Source organism: Colobus angolensis, unplaced genomic scaffold, assembly GCF_000951035.1.
Source record: "Colobus angolensis palliatus isolate OR3802 unplaced genomic scaffold, Cang.pa_1.0 Scaffold576, whole genome shotgun sequence".
Lineage (NCBI taxonomy): Eukaryota > Metazoa > Chordata > Mammalia > Primates > Cercopithecidae > Colobus > Colobus angolensis.
The window spans coordinates 570,386-593,917 of record NW_012119332.1 but is presented as its reverse complement, the minus strand read 5'-3'; the positions used below and the strand labels follow the sequence as shown (position 1 = coordinate 593,917).

General features: G+C 50.2%; 1 protein-coding gene across 3 annotated transcripts; it reads right to left on the bottom strand.

Moving 5' to 3' along the window:
• Positions 1 to 794: 794 nt before the first annotated feature.
• Positions 795 to 22,506, bottom strand: LAS1L (LAS1-like (S. cerevisiae)). 3 transcript variants are annotated; one of them, XM_011962001.1, is made up of 14 exons: positions 22,180 to 22,506; positions 21,308 to 21,433; positions 20,261 to 20,330; positions 19,096 to 19,177; positions 17,351 to 17,635; positions 16,968 to 17,014; positions 16,016 to 16,125; positions 12,845 to 12,930; positions 12,444 to 12,494; positions 11,936 to 12,142; positions 11,440 to 11,587; positions 5,843 to 6,339; positions 3,036 to 3,186; positions 795 to 1,114 (listed from the first exon to the last, which is right to left on the bottom strand). In XM_011962001.1, exons 1-14 carry the CDS (start codon positions 22,413 to 22,415, stop codon positions 988 to 990), a joined length of 2,223 nt encoding a protein of 740 aa, XP_011817391.1. In that variant the 5' UTR covers positions 22,416 to 22,506; the 3' UTR covers positions 795 to 987. The 3 variants fall into 3 exon arrangements, with proteins under 3 accessions (XP_011817391.1, XP_011817392.1, XP_011817393.1); XM_011962002.1 differs by lacking the exon at positions 12,444 to 12,494; XM_011962003.1 differs by lacking the exons at positions 12,444 to 12,494; positions 21,308 to 21,433.
• Between the last annotated feature and the right edge of the window lie 1,026 nt (positions 22,507 to 23,532).

Here is a 23,532-nt window from a genome sequence, read left to right as displayed (position 1 = left end):
ATAAGCCCTCTCTATCATTTCTTGGTGTGGCCATTTACAGAAATCCCTTAAGGCACCTAGCAGAGGCATCAGGTTATCATTTGGTGATTCTGTCCTTCCTCACCAGACTGAAGGCTCTAAGGAATGAAAACATGGTTTATTCATCCCTATCTCTTGCTAGCTCAGGGCTGACATGGGGTAGGCACTCTAACGTGAGGTGAGTTTCTGAGGGGATTTGGTGACCACAGAGAACAGGCTCTCTGGATCAGTCCCTAAGATATTTCTCTTGCTCTAATGCACACCACAAGGAAGCCCACTCGCATCTTTTCTAGGCCAAAAGAGTGCAGAAGTGACAAAGAAAATCTCTCTGGCTTTCAACTGCTGTTTGGTGCATAGTGTGAGCAGGTGTGGAGAACAGCAGGAAGCCTGTTGGGTAGCAGCAAGGCGGCCTGACTCTTCCCACTGTCAGGGAGGCTCTCAACAAACCACCTGGCCACTCGCTAGGCTCTGTAGCCAGCAATGCCTCTGGGGCCTGATGCTTCCAAGTGAGCTGGCCTCATACTACAGCTGAGAACAGAAATGGTTCGAGGAGTCCGGAATAAGATATGGGTGGAGCCTCGTTATGGGAGCAATCAGAACCAGAGGCCCACAGGGCCACAGGACCTGGTTCCTGGTCAAGCCTTGTCTGGAGCCTCCACAGTAAAGGGAAAAGGACCTGGTTCCTGGTCAAGCCTTGTCTGGAGCCTCCACAGTAAAGGGAAAACTATACTGGTCTGCCCCAGGACCCACCCTCTTCATCTCACAAACATCAAAACTACAGTTGCCTGTTTATTATTTTTCAAAACAAAACAAAAACAAAAGACATTCAAAATTCCCCTGTGGTGGACAACTGAGTTGATGTGGCTGATCCAGGCTGTCTCCCAGGTTGTCTCAGGGAGCATCAGTTGTACTAGGGGGTAGGCTGTTGCCCTGGCAGGGCTGGATGAACACTTGCACCAGGGATGGCCATCAGAAGAGCTGCAGGCCAGTTTTGAGCCCATGCAGCTGCCCCTGGCTCCAGAGAAGGCCCTCGAAGTTGCTGCTGCTGCTGTTGCTGCAGTTGCCACTGCCGACACCACAGCTCAGGCCCAAGGTGCTGAGGAAAGAGTGGGAGGTCAGTCAGGGAAGGAGGCAGCTTTAGGCTCTGGAGGAGCCAAGTGTGCTTGACATGTGTGTATCTGTGGGATGGGCCCACTCTCCTGTCTGGCTTTACAAAGAGGCTGGAGCAAATCCTAGAAACGACTTCATGTGGGCCCCAGGGGTGGCTTGGCCCTCTCCTCAGTTGAGGAAGGGAGGGAAGGAGGCAAGGAGCTTTTCAAATGAAGCTTTATGCAGAGCCCTAGTAGATAAACCAGATTAAAGTAGAGCTGTTTGGGTTGAGGTAGGGGAGGGGGCCCCACACCACCTGACTCCCAAGACATTGAAAGTAGCTGCCTTAACAGGGCCACCTTTCAAGGCCTTAGAACTTCGGGGCCAGGGCACTCCAGGCTGGATCCCTCCCACACCCAATAGCTGGTTAAGGGGTCCAAGGCCAGGCTTGGGCTATAAGACAAGGCCCACAGTTGCAAGATTGCTTTAGGGAGGGTGGCTCTGCCCTCCTTCTCCCTGGCCCTGCTCATAACACTCTTGCTTCCCCTGTTTCCCACAGGTCAAGGTCCTTCCAGCTGGGTGAGGGTGACAGCTGAGAGCAAAGCCATCATCCTACCCTCAGGCAGATCCATGGTTACACTACTGCAGCTGAAAAAACCCTTATAGATGATCTAGTCCCACCACCTCCCATCACCCACAATCTTACAGATAAGTTAACTGAGGCCCAGAGATGGGAATGGACTTGCCCAAGGCCACATAGCCAAGTCAGGGGTGGAGCTGAGACAAGGAGCAGGGATGGGCATGCCCTTCCACAGCAGAGGAAACCTCCTGACTACAGTGGGTGTGGGAGCTGGGCTGAATCAGCTTCCTTCTTGACTGAACAGCTCCAGCTGCCCACACTTCACCCTTGATATCCATGGTACTCAATAAGCCATCCTTACCCAGGTCCAGGCTGATTGGGAAGGACGGGTAAGGGCACCTCTGTCTCAGACATGTGAATCCCACTCCCAACTACAGATCTCCTGGCTTCCCCAGCTGCCGCCTCTCCTCTCCAAGAGGCCTGCTGGCCATGGCCCGTGGCCTTGGACAGAGTCCATGGCATTGCCTTGGGTCTGGTCTGCTTCTGGGGACCCTGGATTCTATAGCCCTCTCCCAGGATGTCCAGATGAAGAGGGGTTCATCTCCCAGGGAGGAGGCAGGCAGCAAAGGAAAAGACTCGGTTTCAGGGCCCTGCAGGGGTTCCTCTCTAGTACTCACAGGATTTTCCTGGTCAGAATGGCCCAGCATTCTGGAATGTACAGCCCTTTGGATGGGCTCCTTTGTGTTACCAGCATAGCCCCTCAGCAAGGGCTGCTTGGTTCCTGGCTCCCTGGTGACCCAAGGGCCCCCACGCCTGTGATTCAGAGGCGAGTTTCAAGGGACAGCATGAAGCCCTGTGCAGGCCTTGCTACCAAGGTGCCTGGACAGTGTGGGGAGGCCTACTGACTACTCTGTGCACATTTGGACAAATCCCTTCCCCTTTCTGGGCCTTAGTTTTCTCCTCAGGAACATGAAAAAGCTGGATGAGAGCATCTATTATTGACCTTTTAGGAGTGGTGGACCAGTTAAGAGAATCTGCTGAAAGCTATGGACCCTTCTCCTCCCAAAATGTGTGCACAGACACACACACACATGTCCATCCATAAGCACAAACTGAATCCAATCTGAGAGGGATGCCAAGCCCAGCTGTGTGTGGCTACTTCACTGGCTCCCCACACTAGGGACAGGGAAAGCTGGCAAGGGCCCAGCCAGGGACTGGGGCTTACACTTCACTCATTTAGGCCCTGACTGTGGACAGCTACCTCCCCCACCCACCTCACCCTGTCTTCTCTCCCTCCCACAGGTGGCAGAGAAAGGGGGTGAGAAATCCTGTTGCCATGGGCACTCACTCAGTCTTGCATGTTGAGGGTTCCAGCCGCTGCTCTAGCACAGGCTGGTCCAAAAGATACATGGTGTCATAATTCTCCAGCATGAGCTCTGCTGGGTCCTCGGTCTGACCTGGCATTCGGCCTAGGGGAAATGTGTCCCATCGCACGTCTTCTGTGGAGCAAAGGGAAGTGGCAAGACTGGGCTGATGAGCTGGTTCTCCGACTGGTGCACAGGCCTGCTCACCTTGTCCATCCACCCACCCCACTTAGCACGGGTGGGCTCTCTCAGGATCTCCAGCTTCACTGCTCTCGGTATCACTTCTCATGAGCCCCTCTCCACCAGAGTGCTTCACTACACATTCTTTATGGTCCTTCCCCTCTATTTGTTTACATATACAAGTATACAACTACAGACATTTTTGTCCCACTTTGCTCTTTTCCTACTTCCCCAGGCATGTTCCCACACAGACACAAATAACAACTTCAGACCTGGCTGTATCACTGCTTCAACTTCTCATCCTCACCCCTATTTCCCTGTCTGCAGACAAACACATAGGGACACATCATGGAGGGTCTGGATGTTCCAGAATTCCCAAAGCACCTCCCCCCTAAACCCCAAATCCACCAGTACCTCAGAGTATCTGAATGACCTAGATTTCCTACAAATCTATACACACACTCCCCTGCCTATTTGAATACCACATATTTTCTTAATGCAGAGATACACACACACCCCCATGCCCATCTCAGGGTAGACTCCCTGAGATAATATGTTCCCCTGCCCCCTGCAGTTCCTGCCCTAAGATGCACAAGGTACACCCCTTTTCTGGGGAAGGGCTGTCTCACTACACATCCCACCCCTCACAGCCACCCAAGTATGTATACAGAAGCACACATATACAAGCCCTTCACTCAGTGACTGTCCTGTTCACTCCCTGCCTCCCACAAACCTCATTCATTGGCATACAACCAGGAATCTTCCTGTCCCTACCTCCCTACACATGTGTACACAAAGAAGGAGCAATGGCAAAGGAGAGAGGGAAAGAGTTAACGTTCTAGACTTTCCACATTCACAACTCACATCCCCCCACATACAGATGCTCCACTTTAGAATGGGGATGCCGGGCATCCCCCATCCCGCTCTGTCCTATCACTGAGACACCTACCACACAGTATTATATTAAATGTCCCTCCCCATCCTTCCACAAATGCATTCAGTGTTTTCAAATGAAGCCTTCACTAGTGCATTCCACATAGTTTCCATTTCTGGCCTTCTGCATCTCCCTGGTACTCAAAGAATTCTCCCTGTCATAATGCCCCTGGCATTCTATAATGTGTCAACCCTGGACCAACTTTTTATGTAACCCAGAGCTCCTCAGGAAGGACTGTTCCTCTACTTGTCCATCCCCCTCCCCTGGCTCTCTTACTGGAAGTTGTGCCTGTCTTAATGTCCTGCATTACCCCATGATACAGAGACACCTTCGTGCACAGGGACCACTACCCACATAGGCTCTGTCACTGATCCAAACATCTATCATCACTAATATCCCCAATGCTGTCTACATCACTGCCCCTGCCTCTTTATCCTGATACCCTTGTACATGTCCCCAGTGATGGTGTGAACATATAGGCCACCTCTGGATGGCTATATCTCATTGCCTGTTCCCACTACCCCTCCATAGACGCCAGCCTCAATGCTGTCACTTCTCTCTCACAGACACCTATTAGCCCTAATGGATTTCAGCAACCCTGCCTCTTCACAAAGCTGTACAACAGCCTGCTTGGCCATGACTTCTTTAACTGCCCCTACTTTTCCCTTTTTCACACACACACACACACACACACACACACACAAATTCTGCTTATGTCAATGCCCCTCCCTTTCAATATTTACAAAGGCCCCCCAACACAGCCCTCCTTGCCCTAAGTTATCTGTCACTGGGCCATGGTTTGGCCAGCAGGTATAGGCACACGCCCATATACACACACAGAGAGACAGATTTTATGTTTTATGTTCCAGCCCTTCCACCCTGTCCATACAAGGGCAAACAAAGGCCATAGTATCTTTCTCTATAAACTCATTCACTGCCTCCCCTCTCACTTTCTGCAACTGCCCACCCCACACCACACAGGCCCAGCTGTTCTCCCTCCCTGCCCAGGCTTCAGCACACAGACTCCACACTGTTCTGTCATTCCTTCTGGGTCTTCCAGCCTCTGAGGTTCCTGTTCATTAACCTAAGCAAGGGTACTCAAAAGGAAGAGCAGATCCCTATCACTAACTCACCCTGCAGCCTCTTCCTGGCTCAGTCTCACTAATTTGTGTGCTCACCTAAAAATCACAGCATTCCTTATTCTCTCTTGTGATTTCACTTCCTGTTTCTCTGACTTAATGCCCTAGGTTCCTTATTTCTAATACACAGAGCAAAATCTTGTCTCATGACCAGCCAGCCTCGAGGCACACATACACATACACAGAAAGCACTGTCTCACTGCAAGTGAAAAACACGTGCAGAACCATATACATATACATTCCCTACTTTTTGCTATCTTCTGCCTTTATGTTACTGCCCAGGGCTCACACCCATGTCATCCGCTCAGAATGTGCTCTTTATATGAGGTAGTCAGCAGCCTGACAGTGGTCCCTGGCACTCACAGGCTCCATCCTAAGAGGCAGGAGAAGCCACCTGTCATCTATGCACCAGGCTGCCTCCAGGCTTCCCTCACATTGGCTACCTCCTGCTACTTTCCATCTCTTCCTAGGGTAGAAGGAAGCCTCAAGAGCCAGCCAAAGAGAAAAGAAGTTCATGTGGGGACACAGTAGTTCTTACCTGAGCTAACCTGCCATGCAGAGCCCTGCAAAGCTCCTCTTTTCTGGGCCAGAAGCCTAGCATTCTCGGCAGTGGGGGACTCTTGCCCTGTAGAGAAAGGCCCCACCTCCATTCTGTCTTCCTCTTCATCATCTTCATCATCATCGTCTTCATCATCATCTTCATCCTCCTCTTCCTCCACTTGGTCATCATTTTCTTCCTCCTCCTCTACCTGGTCTGGCAAGACCTCGTTCTCCTCCTTCTCCTCTTCCTTGACATCATTAACACTGCCCTGCTCCTCCTGCTGCTGGGCCTTTGCTTCAGACCCGAAGCTGGAGCTGGCTGGTTTGATGCTCCAATACAGGCTGTCTAGTGTATATGGAGACTTCCCAATGGGGGAGGCCTCAGAGCCCTCCTGCACCAGGCTGTTTTCTCCACTCTGGGTATAAATGGAACAGATGCGCAGCAGCTTCTCCTGCTCCTCGTCTGGCAGGCCCTGCCCCATGGCTTTGAAGATGCTGAGCAAAGGGAGGGATGGGGTAGGAAAGATTCAAAATCCCAAGCCACTTCATACCCCAACACTCCAGGGTTTGAACTTGGTCTCTGAACTTCCAGATCTGCCTCTGAAAGGCAGTGTAGTAGAGCAGACAGAACACAGAAACAACAGGACCATGGACCCCGAACAAGCTCTGTGGTTCATCTCTGTGCCTCACTTCCACTCTCAGGTAAAATGAGGACAATAATGATACCTAATGTATAGGATTGTTGGGAGGAGTAAATAAGAAAGCTCACATAGAATGCCTGGCACAGTGCCTGGCACATAGTGGGCATGCAATAAATGATAGCTATTAGTCTGCACTTAAAAGCTACATAAATACACAAAACAGCCAACAGGCCTGCAGGGCTGGAAATGAGCAGATCCCTCTCTTCTCTGGCCTAGCTGAGCAACCTGTCTTGAGCTCCAAGGATATGCCTGGAAGTGTTCTGGGCTCCTTCTGCGTGGAACACAAACTGTGATCCCTTTATGGGAGCAGCTACAGCCCAGCCTGGAATGGAGGAAAAGAAAAAAAAAGCAGCGGCTGACAAGACAAAGCAGGATGTGGGAGGGAGGCCAGATGAGCACTGCAAACCTACTGCAGGCACTGCGGGGCTGAGGGAGACAGAGAGCACGAGGAGGGCAGGAAAGACCAAGGGAGGGCTTTCGTGCAGGAGGTAGGGCCCGGGAAGCCCAGATACAAGAGCAAGCACAGGGTGCTGCTGCGTGCAGTGAGTAGCCCAGCTAGAGGGCACGGCCTGTGCTGAGGAGCCGTGGGAGGAAGAGAGGGCTGGGAAGGTAAGTGTGTGCATTGGTGTGTGTGTGAGGGGTCACTTGCCAATTCTGAGTACACATGAAGGCCATGTTTCTGAAGATCACCATGGTGACCATGTGGAAGCTGGCCTGGACAGGCAGCCAGGAGGCAGGGAGACCAGGGAGACCAGGGAGGAGCCTATTCCGACAGTTGAGGCCAGAGTCGGGGAGGGCTGACCTGGGGCACTGGCAGTGGAGATGGGATGGAGTGAAGCTGTGAAGGATACACAGACAGACAGAGAGCAGGGCTTGGTGACTGATGGCAGGGGTCAGGCAGAGTTAAAGATGATGACACTGTGCACACAAAAGACGGCGCCAACAGCAAAACCACCAACAGATACAGAGCTGCTGGGAAGGGGAGCTCGAGGTGAGAAGAGGGTGAGTACCCCTCACAGAGCCTCTCATAGAACCTGGTACCTAACAGGCACCCGGTCACAAATGGATGCGGATGGTTCACAGACGGGCCATGAGCTTAGCAGGCTGTTTTCTCTGGGCACATGCAGACTGGTCACATATGCAGGGTGACTGGTCAGTGGGGGCAGGGCTGGGGGGCTGATGACTTGACTGGGAGATCCTGTCTATGGAGCCAATTTCATATTCCAAGAGGATAGTGGTTCAAATTAAATTAATATTGGCTGGCTGGGGAAAGTGCTTGAAAAGCTTCCAGCCCTATCAGATGAAAAGCCAGAGAGAAACTTTGTCCTCTCATGGTGGTCCATTAGTGTGATTAATAATAAATATTCCCAGACACTTGATACTGGCAAAACGCCTCATCCACCTGCTTATGATTACCCACCTGCTATCTTGAGCCATTAGTCTGACCACTAAGGTGCAGGGGTGATGCGAATCTTAAAATACACCCCCTTCCTTGAGTATGTCTGGTCATAGCTCAGGACTGAGGTCACAGAATTCAGGCTGGTGGAATGAAGGTAGACTTTGGGCTCACACCACCTGGGCCAAGATCCCTGTCCCACCATCAATAAATGTGTGGCTATTAGATAAGTCCCATCACTCCTTAGAGCCTCAATGTCTTATCTGTCAAATAGGTTATAATACATAATACTTCCACCTCCCAAGACTGCTGTGTCAAAGTAAATGAAATTAACCTCTACAAAAAAACACAGCACCATGCCTGACACTTAATTTCCAATAGTATCTTTTATTTTTTCTCTGGGGTAAACAAAAGCCAAGTTCTGTGTTTAACAGATGCTTTCTGCAATAATACAATCTAGTGGAGTATTACAGAAGAGCATGGGACTAACGACAGGCTATCTGGATTCTGGCCCCAGCTCTGACTTGCAGCATAATACCTGGGCAAACACCCTCTGTTCCCCACTCTGTGTAATGGGGTGATTAGGACTAGATTCACTGCTTATCTGGGAAAGGCAGGATCTGTGCACAAGAAATCGTACCCAAGTGAGCCGCTGTTACTGCTGGCATGTCTCGCATCCCTCTGGTATGCTTGGGTTGGGAGAAGATCTCTGTGGTCCAGACTTCTCCAAGACCAGCAGCTTCCACTCTGCAGGCACTTAGGATTGGAAAGTACCTTGAAGGCCACCTATCCAAACCTCTCCATGCTGCTCTTGTCATTCCCTCCCTCCCATTACATACACATGCCATGTTCCTTCTGGACTTTGAAACTTGCTTTATTCTTTCTCCTGCTCGAATTGTTCAAATGCCTCCTCTCGAAACTCTGACTCATCCAGGCCCTTTTGGTTCTCCTCCCAATTTCCCACCCATCCACATCACTTCTAGTCTGGAGCACACATCTGGCAATGTGGCTGTTCAGTCCCAATTCCTGGAAGTCTTGCCTTGACTGACTTTGTCTACAAAGCCACTTTTAAAATCTTACAAATACCTCTGTGTCCCAAATGTCATCAGGGTTAAAGAAAGACTTTTGGACTCAATAGGGGGATCAGGGACTAAGAGGGTCTTGGCATCCAGACTCCCACTTCATTCATTCCCCAGGCACTGGGTCAGCTCCCACCAAGGACAGCACTGCTAGGAATGAGAGAGCAGAGCATGGTTCAATTCAACAACATTTACTGAGGCCTGTTTGGTGCCTAGACTTGTGTGGTGTGCTGGGGCACAGACAGCTGATGTAGAGTCCTTGCCCTTGAAAAGCTTAGTCTGATAGAGGGAAGGAGACACTAGGGGAAGTAGACACGGCAACACAAAACCTCAGATTTGGGAAGTATTCGAGAGTCAACAGGACAGGGTAGATGGTGCTGCCACCAAGTGAGGTAGGGAACAGAGGAGGAAGATCACTTTAGAGTTGAGATGGGGACTAAGACGACCAGTTCTCTTTTGGTCACAGTAAGGTGCCTGTGGGCCATCCAAGGGGAGATGTCTGACATGCAGTCGAGTACAGGAGGCTGAATCTTGGGGGAAGGGCCAGAGCTAGACAGATTTGGGTCTCAGCACTTTACAGGAACTAGTAATAAGCACAGGCACTTTTCAAGGAGGGGGTGGTAAACAGCATCAATGCAGCAGACACAGAGACTGACAAGGGCCCACTGATTTGGTAATTAGGAGGTCAAAGCAACTCTGGGGGTGAATGTCAAATTGCAGCAGGTTGAGGAGTAAGAGGGTAGTGAGGAAATGGAGAGTGTTGAGTGTAGACTACTCTTTTGAGATGTTTTGATGGGAAGGGTGGGAATGATAAGCTGATGATAACCCAACAGAGGGATGCAGGGTCAAAGGAGATTTTGCTTGTGTTGCTGTTACTGTTGTTTTGTTTAAGATGAGAAAAGCTCAGGCACGTTCCTAGGTTGAAGAGCAAGAGCCAGCAGAGCAAGGTAGAGGCTGGGGTGAGGCCCCAGCGATGCTGGCAGAGGTGGCTCCAGAGCACAGGTGGAGGAGCAGGCTTTGAGGTGGGGCAAGGCCACCTCATCCTGAGACTGGCGAGAAGGTTGAGTGCAGCCGCAGATCAGTTCACGAGGGCTGGACCTCAGGTCGAGGGGGCCCTGCTGGATGCCTCCATGTGCTCGAGGAAGCTAGGGTGAAATGGGAGAGGGGGAGGGGCTTGAGGTGAGCGGTAAGGGTTTAGAATAGTGAGGAAATGGGAGAGAAAGTGGTCAGAAAACAAGTAAAAGTTCAGACAAGCAGAACTGAGGCCTCGCCCAAGATTAAAAATCATACCTCTGCAGTGGCAGCAATCCGCAGGGCTATGTGGTTTTCTCCAGCAGAGCTCAGCTACCCGGGCTGAGGAGCAGGGGAAGCAGAATGGGGAGGATCAATTACAGCTCAGGGGTTTGCAAGTCAGATATGGCCAAAGGATGGGCAAAGCTGAAGGTGCTGATGATGAGTGGCCGAACTGAGCAACCACAGACAGGATAGAGGGGAAGCAAGGTCAAGGGATGCAGGAAATGGAGGGATGGAGATCTGGATGCAGGCAAAGAGCAAATGTCATGGGATGCAAGGGTGAGAACTAGAAGGACGAGAAGTGGTGGTCACCGAGTGGGATGCTGGGATGTCAGCTTTCAGAGGTGGAACAGCTCCGAATGATGGAAATGGGTTGCTGAGTGTAGTGGAGAATGAAAGTCACTGGAGTTGAGGAGCTGCAGAGTGTCAGATGAGTCATCCAAATGAAACAGATATTGCTCAAGAAAGCAAGAAGGAAATCAGGCGCTAAAGGCTTCCATGATTATGAGGGAAGTGGCTCAGGGTCAGGAAATGACAGAGAAAAGGAAAGGGAGACAACCACAGGTATTTACCAGTGCAATATTCAGTTTGACCATAGAACCCAGGGTGGATGGGGTAAAGGAGACTCACAGGAGGTATGGCTACCATGGTAAGTTGGGCCAGAATCAGAAAGATCTTTGAATGTCAGGCTGAGAAGCCTAGACTTAACAGGAAGGCAATAGGGAGCAACTGAAGGTTGCTAAGCAACTATCAGAGGTATACTTTGGAAAGATAACAGAGGAAACAGCACTGGGCTTGGAGTCAGAAGACCTGGGTTCAATAATAAACAGCAGCTACCATTTATTGTGCACTTACTCTGTGCAGGCCACTGTGCTAAGCACTCTAGGGGGATTGTCTTATCCATTCCCACACTGGACTCAGTTCAGTCAGGTCTTAAGCTGTATGATCTTAGGTAAGAAAACCCTACCCCTCCCCTCGCTGGACTCGGTTGTCCCATCTGTCAGTGGGAGTGAGACTGGGCTAGCTTGTCCCCAAAGGGCCCTTCTAACTCAGTCATTCTAGGGCAGTGTGGCCCTGAGGCTTGAAGGGCCTCACCCTCTTACCGGATGGAATTCAAGAGACTTACATCCGAAGGAGTTGGGGGCTGGCCCAGCAAGGTGAGCCCAAGCAGGACTCAACCATCCGGGGCCAGTCAAGGGAGGCGGAGCAGTTGAACAGCCTCCAGCCCCTTCTTGCTTCCCACTGGCCTGCAGAAAATCGGCGAGCATTCCGTCCTGAGAGAGAAGAGAGGATCTAAGGAGAAGGAAGCAGTGAGCCCCCCACCCAACATTTCACCTCAGAAAGTTTGGCTCTGTCCCTCCCCATCCCCCCAGACTCCCCACCTATACCTCCCAACTGCTCAAAGAATTCAGGGCACTTTGCCCCAGCCCAGTTTAGTTGGCTCTGAGAAGAAAAGGAAAAGGGAGATTTGTCCACTGCTTCCGCGGGGCCCTCTTGGGCAAACCTAAACCTTTAACACGGGAGGTGTTTGCCTGGTGCTTCTTAGCAGAGAGCTGAGGACAGCGGCAGAGGCTCCTGCCTGGGCTGCCTTAGGCCCTAGGGCTAGGGCTAGTCTCCCTCACCAGTCTTGGTGTTGGCCACGATCAGTTCAACGGTCCATCTGAGGATGTAGGTAGGCCGGATCCCGCTGATCCCCAAGGCTGGCAGTTCAGAGAGCATCCTCTCCAATAGGGCCTGCGTGAAGTTCTGGGAGTGCAGGCCCCTGAGCAGGGGCTGCCAGAACTGAGAGAACGGCTTTGGCACCAGGACGTCATTCAAGTCCACGTTTTCTGGTTTGTAAGGGACACCCATTTGAGGGGGCAATAGGAGGGAGAGAGCAGGAGAGCACGAAAGAGAGAGCAAGAGACAGCAAGAGAAAGGAAGTGAGAGTGAGAGCAAGAGAATGTGTGCGCGCGCATGAGCCAAGCCCCCCACCAACAACAGAGTTGCCACCGCAGAACAAAGGAAAGAGGAGAGCAGAACAGTGGGGAGAGAGAAACCAGTTAGTATCTGGCAACCAACAACTGACTCAAAATAAAGTATAAACAAAACAGAGATCTGGTTCTAGCTTCAGCTTTGTCAATAACTCACTGTGTGACTTTGGGTCAGTACCTTCCCCTCTCTGGACCTCAGTCTGACCATCTGTAACATGAGGATGTTGGACTAGATGACCTCACAAGGCCCCTCCAATTCTGCTGTTCTAGCTCTCTAGCTAGCAGCTAAATCACAATGAACATGGCACAATAATGTCATTAAGACTCCCCGACCCCACCCCATCCCACCCCACCCCATTCCAGACCACTTAAGGACAGCCCCACAACTGTCAGTGAGGCTACCTGTTCTGCTCAGCCAGAAAGGCTGAGGGAATTTCAGAGACCGCGGAATGGCAGGAAACAGCCTTCACACCCCAACCCAGGGCCCCCCAGCCCACCCCAGGTGTTCCCACCCAGGAATCAGAACCCTAAGGGTGCAGTGAGCCCCCAGAACCCTACCTTCATACTCTATCTGCAAAGCTGCCAACTGTTCAAATGTGGGGACAAGGAAGCCATCATCCAGAAAAGCATCCAGCACAGCCTCCCTGGAACAAGAGGACACTAATTTAGCAAAGTGATGCTGGCAGAAGACCCTCTCCTACTCCTCCACCTACCTCCAAAGCAGTTAATGCCTCTGGCTCAAGTGGCTGAAGCAGTATAGGGAGAGGGGTGGTGGGTGGGTAGGAGTGGGGACGAAGGGAGTTGACAATTGGATCTTAAGCTTCAGCCTCCTCGGGCAAGGGCTGGTTAGAGGCTGGGATCAATGGGTTTTGAACAAGTGCTTACCAAGCACTAATGCTGATCTATGGCCCATAATGAGGGCAGTAGTGTCTGAATACACTTCAACACACAGACAGGAAAAAGTTCCACATCCACAGAGGAAGGAATTAAATGCCTGGGATCATGGGGTCAAGGGCTTTTAGACTCAGTTCTTGCAGTCTGTTTCTCTTAACCACTCTCCAGTACCCTACCCCTTCTCTTCTCTCTGGCTACCTTCTTTTAGATCCTAGAAGTAGAAATCTTGGGGACCCAACTGCTAGACCAAATATGGTCCACAGGCCTTATTACTAGGGGTTCTAAAAACCCAGAACAAAGTTAGAGGGGTTGCAGGAATAGGCTATAGAGATAATCTCCCATCTCTATCTATTAACCCATTTATGCCTAGTGTTCCATTATTGGAACCGCCAGCATAAATGGGTTAATAGGTCAAACCTACACCAGCAACAGCAAGCTGATTCCTCCAGAGTTAGTGGCTTCCCAAGAGGCTCTCTGCTATAGTTTGGATGTTTGTCCCCTCCAAATCTTATGTTGAAATTTGATCCCCAATGTTGACCTTGGTGCCTGTAGAAGGGGTGTGGGTCACTGGGTCGGATCCCTCATGAATGACTTGGTGCTGTTCCCACAGTATCAAGTTCTTGTTCTATTAGTTTCCGCAAGAGCTGGTTGTTAAAAAAGAGCCTGACATCTCCCCCTCCACCTTGCCATCTGATCTCTGCAAAGTGGGCTCCCCTTTGCCTTCTGCCATGAGTGGAAGAAGCAGCCTGAGGCTCTCACCAGAAGCAAATACTGGCACCATGCTTCTCGTACAGGATACAGAAGCATGATATAAACAAACCTCTTTTCTTCATAAATTACCCAGCCTCACGTATTCCTTTATAGCAACACTAAACAGATACAGATATTCTCCTAGCTGACCAAGCCTAAACGTGGAAAAAAGAGCTCCCAAGGTGTCCTAATGCCTGGAAAATTGACATACTTAGATCCCAACCTCCAGCATTACCAGGCAGATGCTACTGTGTTAGCGGCATAGTTTTCCCAGCTGCTAATGAAGCCACCACCAACTCTTTTGGTGAAAGGTAGAGCCAAGAAACCTAGGCTGGGCAAACACTGATAAAATACTTTTGGAACTAGTATCCTGGACATGAAGAGAAGACTCCAGGGGCAACCCCAGCCTACACCGTAGTTTTCACCCAGGGTTACTCTGCCACCTACACCACCTACCTACACTCTCCAACTTCTCTTTAGCTGAGGTTTAGCACTGCCTCCACAGGTTCTTAGAGGAAAGTCCCCCAAAGCCCTTCCAGCTGAATTTAGGTAGAAAGCCCCCAAGAGCTAGGGAGGAAAGAAGAATGGGTAGACATACTATGCGCCTGCTCTGGACTGAGCTGAGCACTTTGTTTTGGAAAAAAAAAGGCTCACAGCCATACTTGAGAGACAAGGAACTTAGTCTCTAGGAGCCAGACCCTGAGAAGGTCCTGCTTCTATTCCCCTAATCATGACTATCCAAGGGATGCTAATACCCTCCAATGGCAGTTCAAAAGAAAACACCAGGCTGGGCGTGGTGGCTCACATCTGTAATCCCAGCACTTTGGGAGGCCAAGGCAGGTGGATCACCTGAGGTCAGGAGTTCCAGACGAGTCTGGCCAACATGGTAAAACCCCATCTCTACTAAAAATAGAAAAATTAGCTGGGCGTGGTGGTGCTTGCCTGTAGTCCCAGCTTCTTGGGAGGCTGAGGCAGGAGAATCCCTTGAACTCGGGAGGTGGAGGGTGCAGTGAGCCGAGATCGTGCCACTGCACTGCAGCATGGGCAACAGCGAAACTCCGTCTCCAAAAAAAAAAAAAAAAAAAAAACAAGACAAGACCAGGCCGGCTGCAGTGGCTTACACCTGTGATCCCAGCACTTTGGGAGGCCAAGGCAGGAAAATCTCTTGAATCCCCAAACTTGAAACCAGACTGGGCAATATGGTGAGACCCCATCTTTACAAAAAATTAAAAAATTAGCCAGATGTGGTAGTGCATGCCTGTTGGTCCCAGCTACTTAGGGGCCTGAGGTGGGAGGATCTCTTGAGCCTGCGAGGTTGAGGCTGTGGTTAACTATGTTCGCACCAATGCACTCCAGCCTGGGTGACAGAGCACGACCCTATCATAAAAAAAGAGAAAAGGTCAGGCTCAGTGGCTCATGCCTGTAATCCCAGCACTTTCGGAGGTCCAGACAGGCAGGTCATTTGAGGCCAGAGTTTGAGACCAGCCTGGCCAACATGGTGAAACCCTGTCTCCACTGAAAATACAAAAACTAGCCAGGCATGGTGGCACACATCTGTAGTCCCAGCTACTCTGGTGGCTGAGGCATGAGAATCACTTGAACCCAAGAGGTGGAGGCTGCAGTGAGCCAAGACTGCACCACTGCACTCCAGCCTGGGTAACAGAGAAAGATACTGTCTCAAAAAAAAAAAAAAAAAAAGACAAGACTAGTAATGCCCACCATATTATCTTTTACCTCAAACTTAGACAAGGGCTAGGCAGTGAGGTGGTAATTATCAAGGGATTTTCCTAGTTGTCAAGAGCTCCACATGCCACCCGACAGACAGGAAAACAGCTGGCCAGGAGATGGATGACAGTGGGCATTCCTGCCTCTGGCCATTCTAGTATAGGCAACCCCCACCTGGAAGTTGGCAGGGTCGAGGGCAAACAGTTCTGCCAAATGTAGGGTCACTGTGGAGGGGATCAGGATTATCCCTGGGATTCTGTACAGCAGAGATTGGCAAGCTAGGATAGGGAAACCGATTTCAATGAGGCTGCTACCCTCTATCCTAGAGAATACGCAGCTCCCAGTTACCTAGTTACACACCTGTTCTCGCATGTAACGCCCTTGAGCTCTGCCAGGACACATTCTACACGTGGGGACGGGTTATTCCACGCCTTAATGGCCTTAGGTAAATACCTAAATTTCTCCAGCACCTGCCAGTAAAGAGGGTCCCATCAGAAGGCTGGTTCAGCCAAGCAACCCACCTCCACCCCTCCAGGATCCCTTCCCATAGGACCTCTCAGCACTGCCCTGCAGGGGACAGGGCAGGGCGAGCAAGGGTGGACCCACAACTCCCCTATTGGCCTTGCAACTAAAAATAGCCTGACTCTCAAATATGAGACTTTCTCCTCCTTCTCTCTCCCTCCCTCCTCCAATTGAATTTCCTGTGGGCAAATACTGAGACATTCAATGGGAGAATGTGGCTGGAGATAGAGACTCTTAGGCCAAAGGGCCAGGGATGAGGGGAGGCAATGAGTTACAGAAGAAAGATAACTGGGAGATCCAGGTACTAATCCCGGTTCTATCATTAACTGTATATGTGACTTTGGGCCTGTCCCTTCACTCATCCATGGCTTCAATTTCTTAATCTGTGAAAAGGGAGGACTGAACTAAATGGTTTCTGAGTGACCTCCCTAAAAACAGCACCCCTCCAGCTCACCTGATTTAGGGAAGCTCGTGGGCCCCATCTACTGGTCAGTTGCGGAATTGGAAGGCTGCGCAACTACCCATTCCCAGTTGTTCCCTACCACCCAGTGGGGCAGATTATCCGCAAACTTCATCATCTGTTCCCTTCCATCGGTGTGGAGGATCAGTCAATTGGACTCTGCTCCTCTTGTGTCCTTCCTAGTTCCCCCCTCTCTCTTTCCGAGAAGTTCCCTCACGCTTTGTCACTTTTCTTTCAAATTCCTTCTCAAGACTTCTCTCAGGTAGCTGGCAAGAGGGAAGAAATGGCTGGGGCAGATGAGAGCACATCAAGTCCAGGGCACTTTCTTACCGTAAACTGCTCCTCTTCATATGATACCAGCAGTTCTCGGGCTCTTTCTGAAAACAGAATGGGGAAACAGATAGGACTGCCAGCCCAGACCCCTGTTCCTGATGGGATTCTGAGCCTCTCTCACCTCATTTCTTGAGTTGTAATTGGGGAGCTAGAATTCTTTCCCCAACTACTTCACAGGGCTCAAGATGGTTTGTGAAGTGAATGTGACAGCCATTATACTATGGAAACTAGCCAGGAAGATGGTTTGTGACAGTAATTTTTTAAGCTAAGACTCACCACAGCCCCAGAGGAAATGCTGAGCCAGGGAAATAAACAGCATTAACTCTTAAGCCTGAGCCTTCTGGGCTCATGGGCCCCTTTCTGCCCTCCAAAACACCTACCATATAGCTCTTTATGACTCAGGGCCTTTTTGCAATGAGAATCCACCTCTTCGCTGCCTTTGCTGTCTCCATCGGCCTTTACATCTGACTCCGCACTTTTCCCATTATCCTGAGGCTCTGGTTTCTGTTCTGTGATGTCATCAACAACAATGTTCTTATCTTCCTCTTGATCCTCTTCCTCTATCCCTTCCCTGAACTCCTCCAACTCCCAGGTCTCTCTCAGGCTGTTCTCCAGTTGGCGGCACCAATAGGTCTTCTGGAGCCAATCTAGGACAAAGTAGCAGCCTAGAGGAGGGAAGGAAGGCAGTGCCACAGGATCAGGCAGGCAGCTAGCAGGCCTCCAGGCTCATCTTGTGGGCATTATAGGAAGGCCCCAGGAAAAGGCCTGGCTCCAAGGTTCAAATCTCAAATATCCAGAAGCAGCTTCTTTCACTCTGGGTTATCCCCGTTCTTTGCTTTATCCTGCTCACGAGCACCTTTACTAGAAAAAAACTATTATTGGACTTAGAGACGGGATGCCAAAAACAGCAAGTGGCTAGTAAGTGGGAGAAGTAGGAATCAGCCCCATTAGCTAGTTACATGGCATTGGCCAAGTCTCCCCTTTTCTAGATCTGTTTTCCCATCACAAAAGGTGAGGCTAAATCCGGGACTCTTAATTGGGATGGGGTGGATGTCCAAGGAACTCCTGGGTTCATGACACTGCTGATGGCTCATGTCTGACAACCTCCCCACCTCAACTACAGAGAGGTATGTGAGACTAATGAGGGACGACTTCAGGAACAACATTTAATGGGGGAGTGGCCGGGCACTGTGGTTCACACCTATAATCCCAGCACTTTGGGAGGCCAAGGTGAGCGGATCACTTGAGGTCAGGAGTTTGAGACCAGCCTGTCCAACATGATGAAGCCCCAACTCTACTAAATTACAGCTGGGTGCAGTGGCTCATGCCTGTAATCCCAGCACTCTGGGAGGCCGAGGCGGGCAGATCATGAGGTCAGGAGTTCAAGACTAGACTGACCAACATGGTGAAACCCCATCTCTACTAAAAATACAAAAAAAAAAAAAATTAGCCAGGCATGGTGGCGGGTGCCCGTAATCCCAGCTACTCAGGAGACGGAGGCAGGAGAATCACTTGAACCCAGGAGGTGGAGGTTGCAGTGAACTGAGATTGCGCCACTGCACTCCAGCCTGGGTGACAGAGCGAGACTCTGTCTCAAAAAAAAAAAAAAAAAAAGTTAATCACGCATAGTAGCGTGTGCCTATAGACCCAGCTACTCAAGAGGCTGAGGCAGGAGAATTACTTGAACTCGAGAGGTGGAGGTTGCAGTGAGCCAAGGTCGTGCCACTGGGCAACAGGGTGAGACTCGTCTCAAAACAAACAAACAAACAAAAAACAACTTAAGGGCAGGCAAAAAAACCCCTTAGTCAAGGTATCAAAATATGCCAAGCCATGTTGGAAGCTGAAACAAAAGGAGAAATCAGTAATACTAATCCTGTTTTATTTAAAGTTTTGATATTATGTTTATCATGAATTTTTCCACATTAATATGTTATTTATCTTGATTATGGAACTTTTGACTTCTCCCTGCTTTAAATGTTGTGCACAAGGCGAGGCCTCACTTCTTTCACCCTAGTCCCAGCCTTGGCTCCAGGTGAAGACCCTCCTGCCTATCCCTCTACCCTCAGTGCTACCAAGCCCAGGCCCCTGGGTTTAACTGTAATAGGTATACCCTCTGAGGACTCACCTCTGCGGCAGTCATTTATATGGGGCATTTTCTTGTGGGTCAACTCATGGCGAAGGTCAACAATCCAATCCGGAATGTTTACCTGATTACAGGGGAGGGTGTGAGTATAGAAATTGGAAAATATTAAAGCTGGAAGGGAGCCAGAGATTAATTATCCTGAACACCCTCTGCCCCATTTTACAGCTAGAGAAAGAGAGGTCCTGAAAGAAGATTCCAATCATAGTGACAGAGCCAAGATCAAAAACCAGCTCTCCTTATTCTTTTTTTACTGCTCTATGGAGGAGGTATTGAAAATTAGAAAAGTGGGCCGGGCACAGTGGCTCATGCCTATAATCCCAGCACTTTGGGAGCCCAGGGCGGGCAGATCACTTGAAGCCAGGAGTTGGAGACCAGCCTGGCCAAAATGGTGAAACCCCGTCTCTACCAAAAATAAATGTAATCCCAGCTACTCGAGTGGCTGAGGCACGAGAATTGCTTGAATCCGGGAGGTGGAGACTGTGGTGAGCCAAGATCACGCCACTGCACTCGAGCTTGGGCAACAGAGCAAAACTCAGTCTCAAAAAAAGAAAAGAAAATCAGAAACAGAAAAGGCACACACCTCCCCTAACCACCAACCACCCTTCTACAACAAAGAAATACCTGTGAATGAGCATTAACAATCACGTTCTCCAGCCTCTCTCCACCCTGTCCTTCTCCCTGAGTATCCTTTACCCCTGTTTCCCTCCTACACCTACTCTGGGAAGTGCTAATGACTGAGAACATGCCTGCCCTCTGGGCCTCTACACACTTCACATACTCACTCAGGGCAGGAATGTCTAAATTACAGAAGTAGAGACATGGGATGGGAATTCCTGATTTACAAAGTGACTCACAGTGGCTGAGCTGTCTCCTCCCTCTGATTGTCACCTCTTTCCTGTCCCCACCCAGTGCTACATTTGGGCTCCTCCCAGCAAGTTGGGCAGGCCAAGCCCTCTGAGATACCAGTCATGAGCAAGGGAGCAACTGTGCCTCCTTCAGGCTGGAAGCTGAGGTTCTGGGATTCTTGCAGGGCTTGGCTGGTAGTGATGGGATGAGCTAGTCTGACTGTGTGCCCACATTACCCCATGACCCATTTGGTGAACCCTCTTGGAGAGAGAATTGAGCAAGTTCACTGAATCATACGCACCTCTTGAGCCAGACACTTGAGGGGGACCTTGGCAAACTTTGTCTTCCTCTCCGAGATGAGATTCACAAACCTGGAGTTGAGGGAAAAATAAGTGGCACAGCCCAAGGAACCATTTTATTCCAAACGCTTTGCTGAGTTACTGAAACCCTGCATTTCTACAACTTTTCCACTGACTGTCCTGTCCTATTCTTACAGCTGGTGTCAGCCAGAGCAGGGACAGTTCCATCCATTCCGACATTTAATGAGAGTCTGCCCTATAATGAAGCCATACAGATGAATAAGACACTGCGCTAGTCTTGAACAGTTCAGTCTAGGATAAATAATCATGACATAATGTAATGTATTAGGCTAGAACATAATATGCTATAAATGCTGCGAAGGGCTATATCAGATAATGGGGAGCACAGCTAATCAATGGAGAAAATAAGAAGAGAAAGGGAGGATCTCAAGGCAGACAAGGGGAACAATAGATAAAGACTTTGACAGATATGAAAACTCAGTAGCAACATTTTTTCCAATGTGTATACAGCTAGAACCATTATGAGTCACTTTGTAAGTCAGGAATTTCCAGCCCATGTCTCCACTTCCAAAACTCAGCAATCTTTCAGTGTTCATGAGGGAGAGAAGGGGAAAAGGGTGGTGCTAGGAATAGACAGGGACAGGGTTGGAAAGTCCACATTAAATCACGGGCAAGGACATCGAGCCATTCAGACAAGTTCCTCTGGGTGAGGAATTCAAAGGTAAGAAAAAATATCAGACTATCAAGAGACCCACAGAGATCACCTGGTCTGAATCCCTTCCTCCACATTCCAAGAGAGAAAGAAAAATGGAAGAGAAGACTTTCAGGAAAAAGGAAGAAAAAGAGGAATGTGTTGGCGAGGGTACCAAAAGCTGTTAAGTCAGGCAATAATCACAGGCTGATCCACACTGAGGTACACGCAGGGTTTTGCTTCAGGTAACACCTGAAGCCAAGTTTTGCTTATCACATGCCTCCCCTGCCTCCAGTCCCCAAAGCCAACCTCCACCCCTACCCCATGCAGGTCTTACCTGACCAATGCCATGCCATAGAGCAGTCTAAGTTCATCAGTGCCCAAGCCACCAGTTACATCCAAGAGCTTACAGCGTATCAGGTCAGCAGTAGAAGCCACTGCCAGAGGGAGTTCGTTGCCTGACCTAAAGGGTCACAGTCCAGCACCATCATAAAGAGCCCTTACACTGGTCTACCCTCCACCTCAGAACCTAGGTTGCTGCAGGCTACACCCATCATATTCTGGTTCAAGAGAGCATGAACAGACACAAAACAAGAAGGTGAGGGAGACAGAGTAATGTCTGTGGCATCCAACAGTGTACAGGGCATGAGGGGCTGACTAGGCCGTATACAAGGACACCTAACTGGTAGACTGTCAATCAACAGTTGTGTGGACACACCCCTTTCTTTCACCCTCCCCCCAAATCAACTCATTGAGCTAGAGGAGCCCCTTATCCCTTGTTAGTCCGCTCCCAACTCAATCTTACCAACGGGACTGAGGCGCCCCACTCAAACATGGTTTTGCAGGCAAGACCTCCTCCCCACTGAAATCGGAAATCCACCCAAGGGTATTAACCTACTCCTTAAGCCCTGGCTCAGGCCTCACTAGTCCCTCCGGCATCCTCTCCAAGTTGGGAGAAGGTCACTTTTTGGAGGTAATGGGTAAACCTCACAGACATAACAAGAGAATTGTTGAGGCACAACCCCTTACTTTGCTTCCACAAACGGGATTAGCGCAAGGATAGCCGCGGCGTTCCCCAGGCATTTGGGAGACGGGCAACTTTAGGCGACTTAGGGGAAGACTGGAGAACAGGGCCTTACAGAAACTCGACAAAGGAAGAGGTGCAGCGCCACCAGCACGCAGGCAAAAGGCCCGAATCCGCCACCTTACCTGCTCCTCCACACCGTGATGCGGTTAAGTGCGTACCGCTGCAACTTATGGTCGTCACAGAACAGATAAACCGTCACCTGGTCCCACTCGGCCCTGCTGAGCCAGGCGACCACGATTCCGTGGGCCCAGAGTGGCAACGACCCTTTCCCTTTGAAGCACTTTCCGTACCACGCACTCCACACGAGATCCATCCCCTGGGAACCCAGACCTGGCCCGGCCCCGGATTCCCACGACATACTGAGCTCAACACCAGGCTCTGTGCCGCGATTCTCCGCACAGCCTTCAGCTCAACGTGCTACCCTCACTCCGAACCGCCACCGCACCAGCAGCCAATAGGAGAGCGTGACCCCATACGCAAGCCCGCCTTCCAGCGTCAGCATGGCCAATCGGAACGTGAGAGTTGGGCGCCGACCTAATGACGTGCGGGGTTAAAAACTCGCCGGCCGGAAGTGTTCTTTTCACAAACCAAACCCTCCAGGTGCAAGCGTTCAGCCACCAGGTTCCGCCAATTTCCTGGTTGCTAACCGGCTTCTGTACCAGACCGGAAAGGGTGTGTCTTCACTGCAAGAGGAATTTTATTTTGCGCCCCTGGGCGGGTGGCGGCATGATTGTAGTCATCCAGTGAACTGAAAATGCGATTTTAAGTATGTTTTTATTGCTACGAATCAGGACCTAACCTAGTAAAACACTGGACACTGAAGCCGGGCTACAGAGGAAATATCTCATCGAAATAGTTAAAGTTGGGTTGAAAAAATCTGCTTTTGTGGCCGTTAACCAGGGGCCCTGCCTTTTAAATTAGTACCAGCCTGGCCGGGCGTGGTGGCTCACTCCTGTAATCCCAGCACTTTGGGAGACCCAGGCGGGCAGATCACTTGAGGTCAGGAGTTCCAGACAAGCCTGGCCAACATGGTGAAACCCGGTCTGTAGTAAAAATACAAAAATTAGCTGAGCATGGTGGCACACGCCTGTAATCCCAGTTACTCAGGAGGCTGAGGCACAAGAATCGTTTGAATCCGGGAGACAGAGGCTGCAGCAAGCCAAGATCGCACCCCTGCACTCCACCCTGGGTGACAGATCGAGACTCTGTCTCAAAAGTAAATAAAATACATACATACAGACTTACATACATATATACATACATACATACCAGCCTAGAGACCTGGGTTTTACTCTAAATTTTGCAACTAACTGTGTGGACTTAGACTAGTCTCAGTTTTCCCATCTGTACAGTGAGAGTTGTAGACTGGTCTCTAGGTTCTCTGTCACAGCTGAAAATTGTAGGATTTTACTCTGCCAACATTCTACTATGTTGGTTTCAACATCCACCAAGGTATACTTAGTTTTTCTGCAAAA

What these genes read in the sequence shown, in the direction of transcription:
- LAS1L (XM_011962001.1), bottom strand. Translation starts at nt 22,415, where the DNA reads ATGTCGTGGGAATCCGGGGCCGGGCCAGGTCTGGGTTCCCAGGGGATG. An exon ending in CGTGGCCAACACCAAGACTG is followed by an intron (nt 11,588 to 11,935) that starts GTGAGGGAGACT and finishes CTTCTCTCTCAG; the next exon opens with GACGGAATGCTCGCCGATTT. An exon ending in CCCTCAACATGCAAGACTGA is followed by an intron (nt 1,115 to 3,035) that starts GTGAGTGCCCAT and finishes CTCTTTCCTCAG; the next exon opens with CACCTTGGGCCTGAGCTGTG.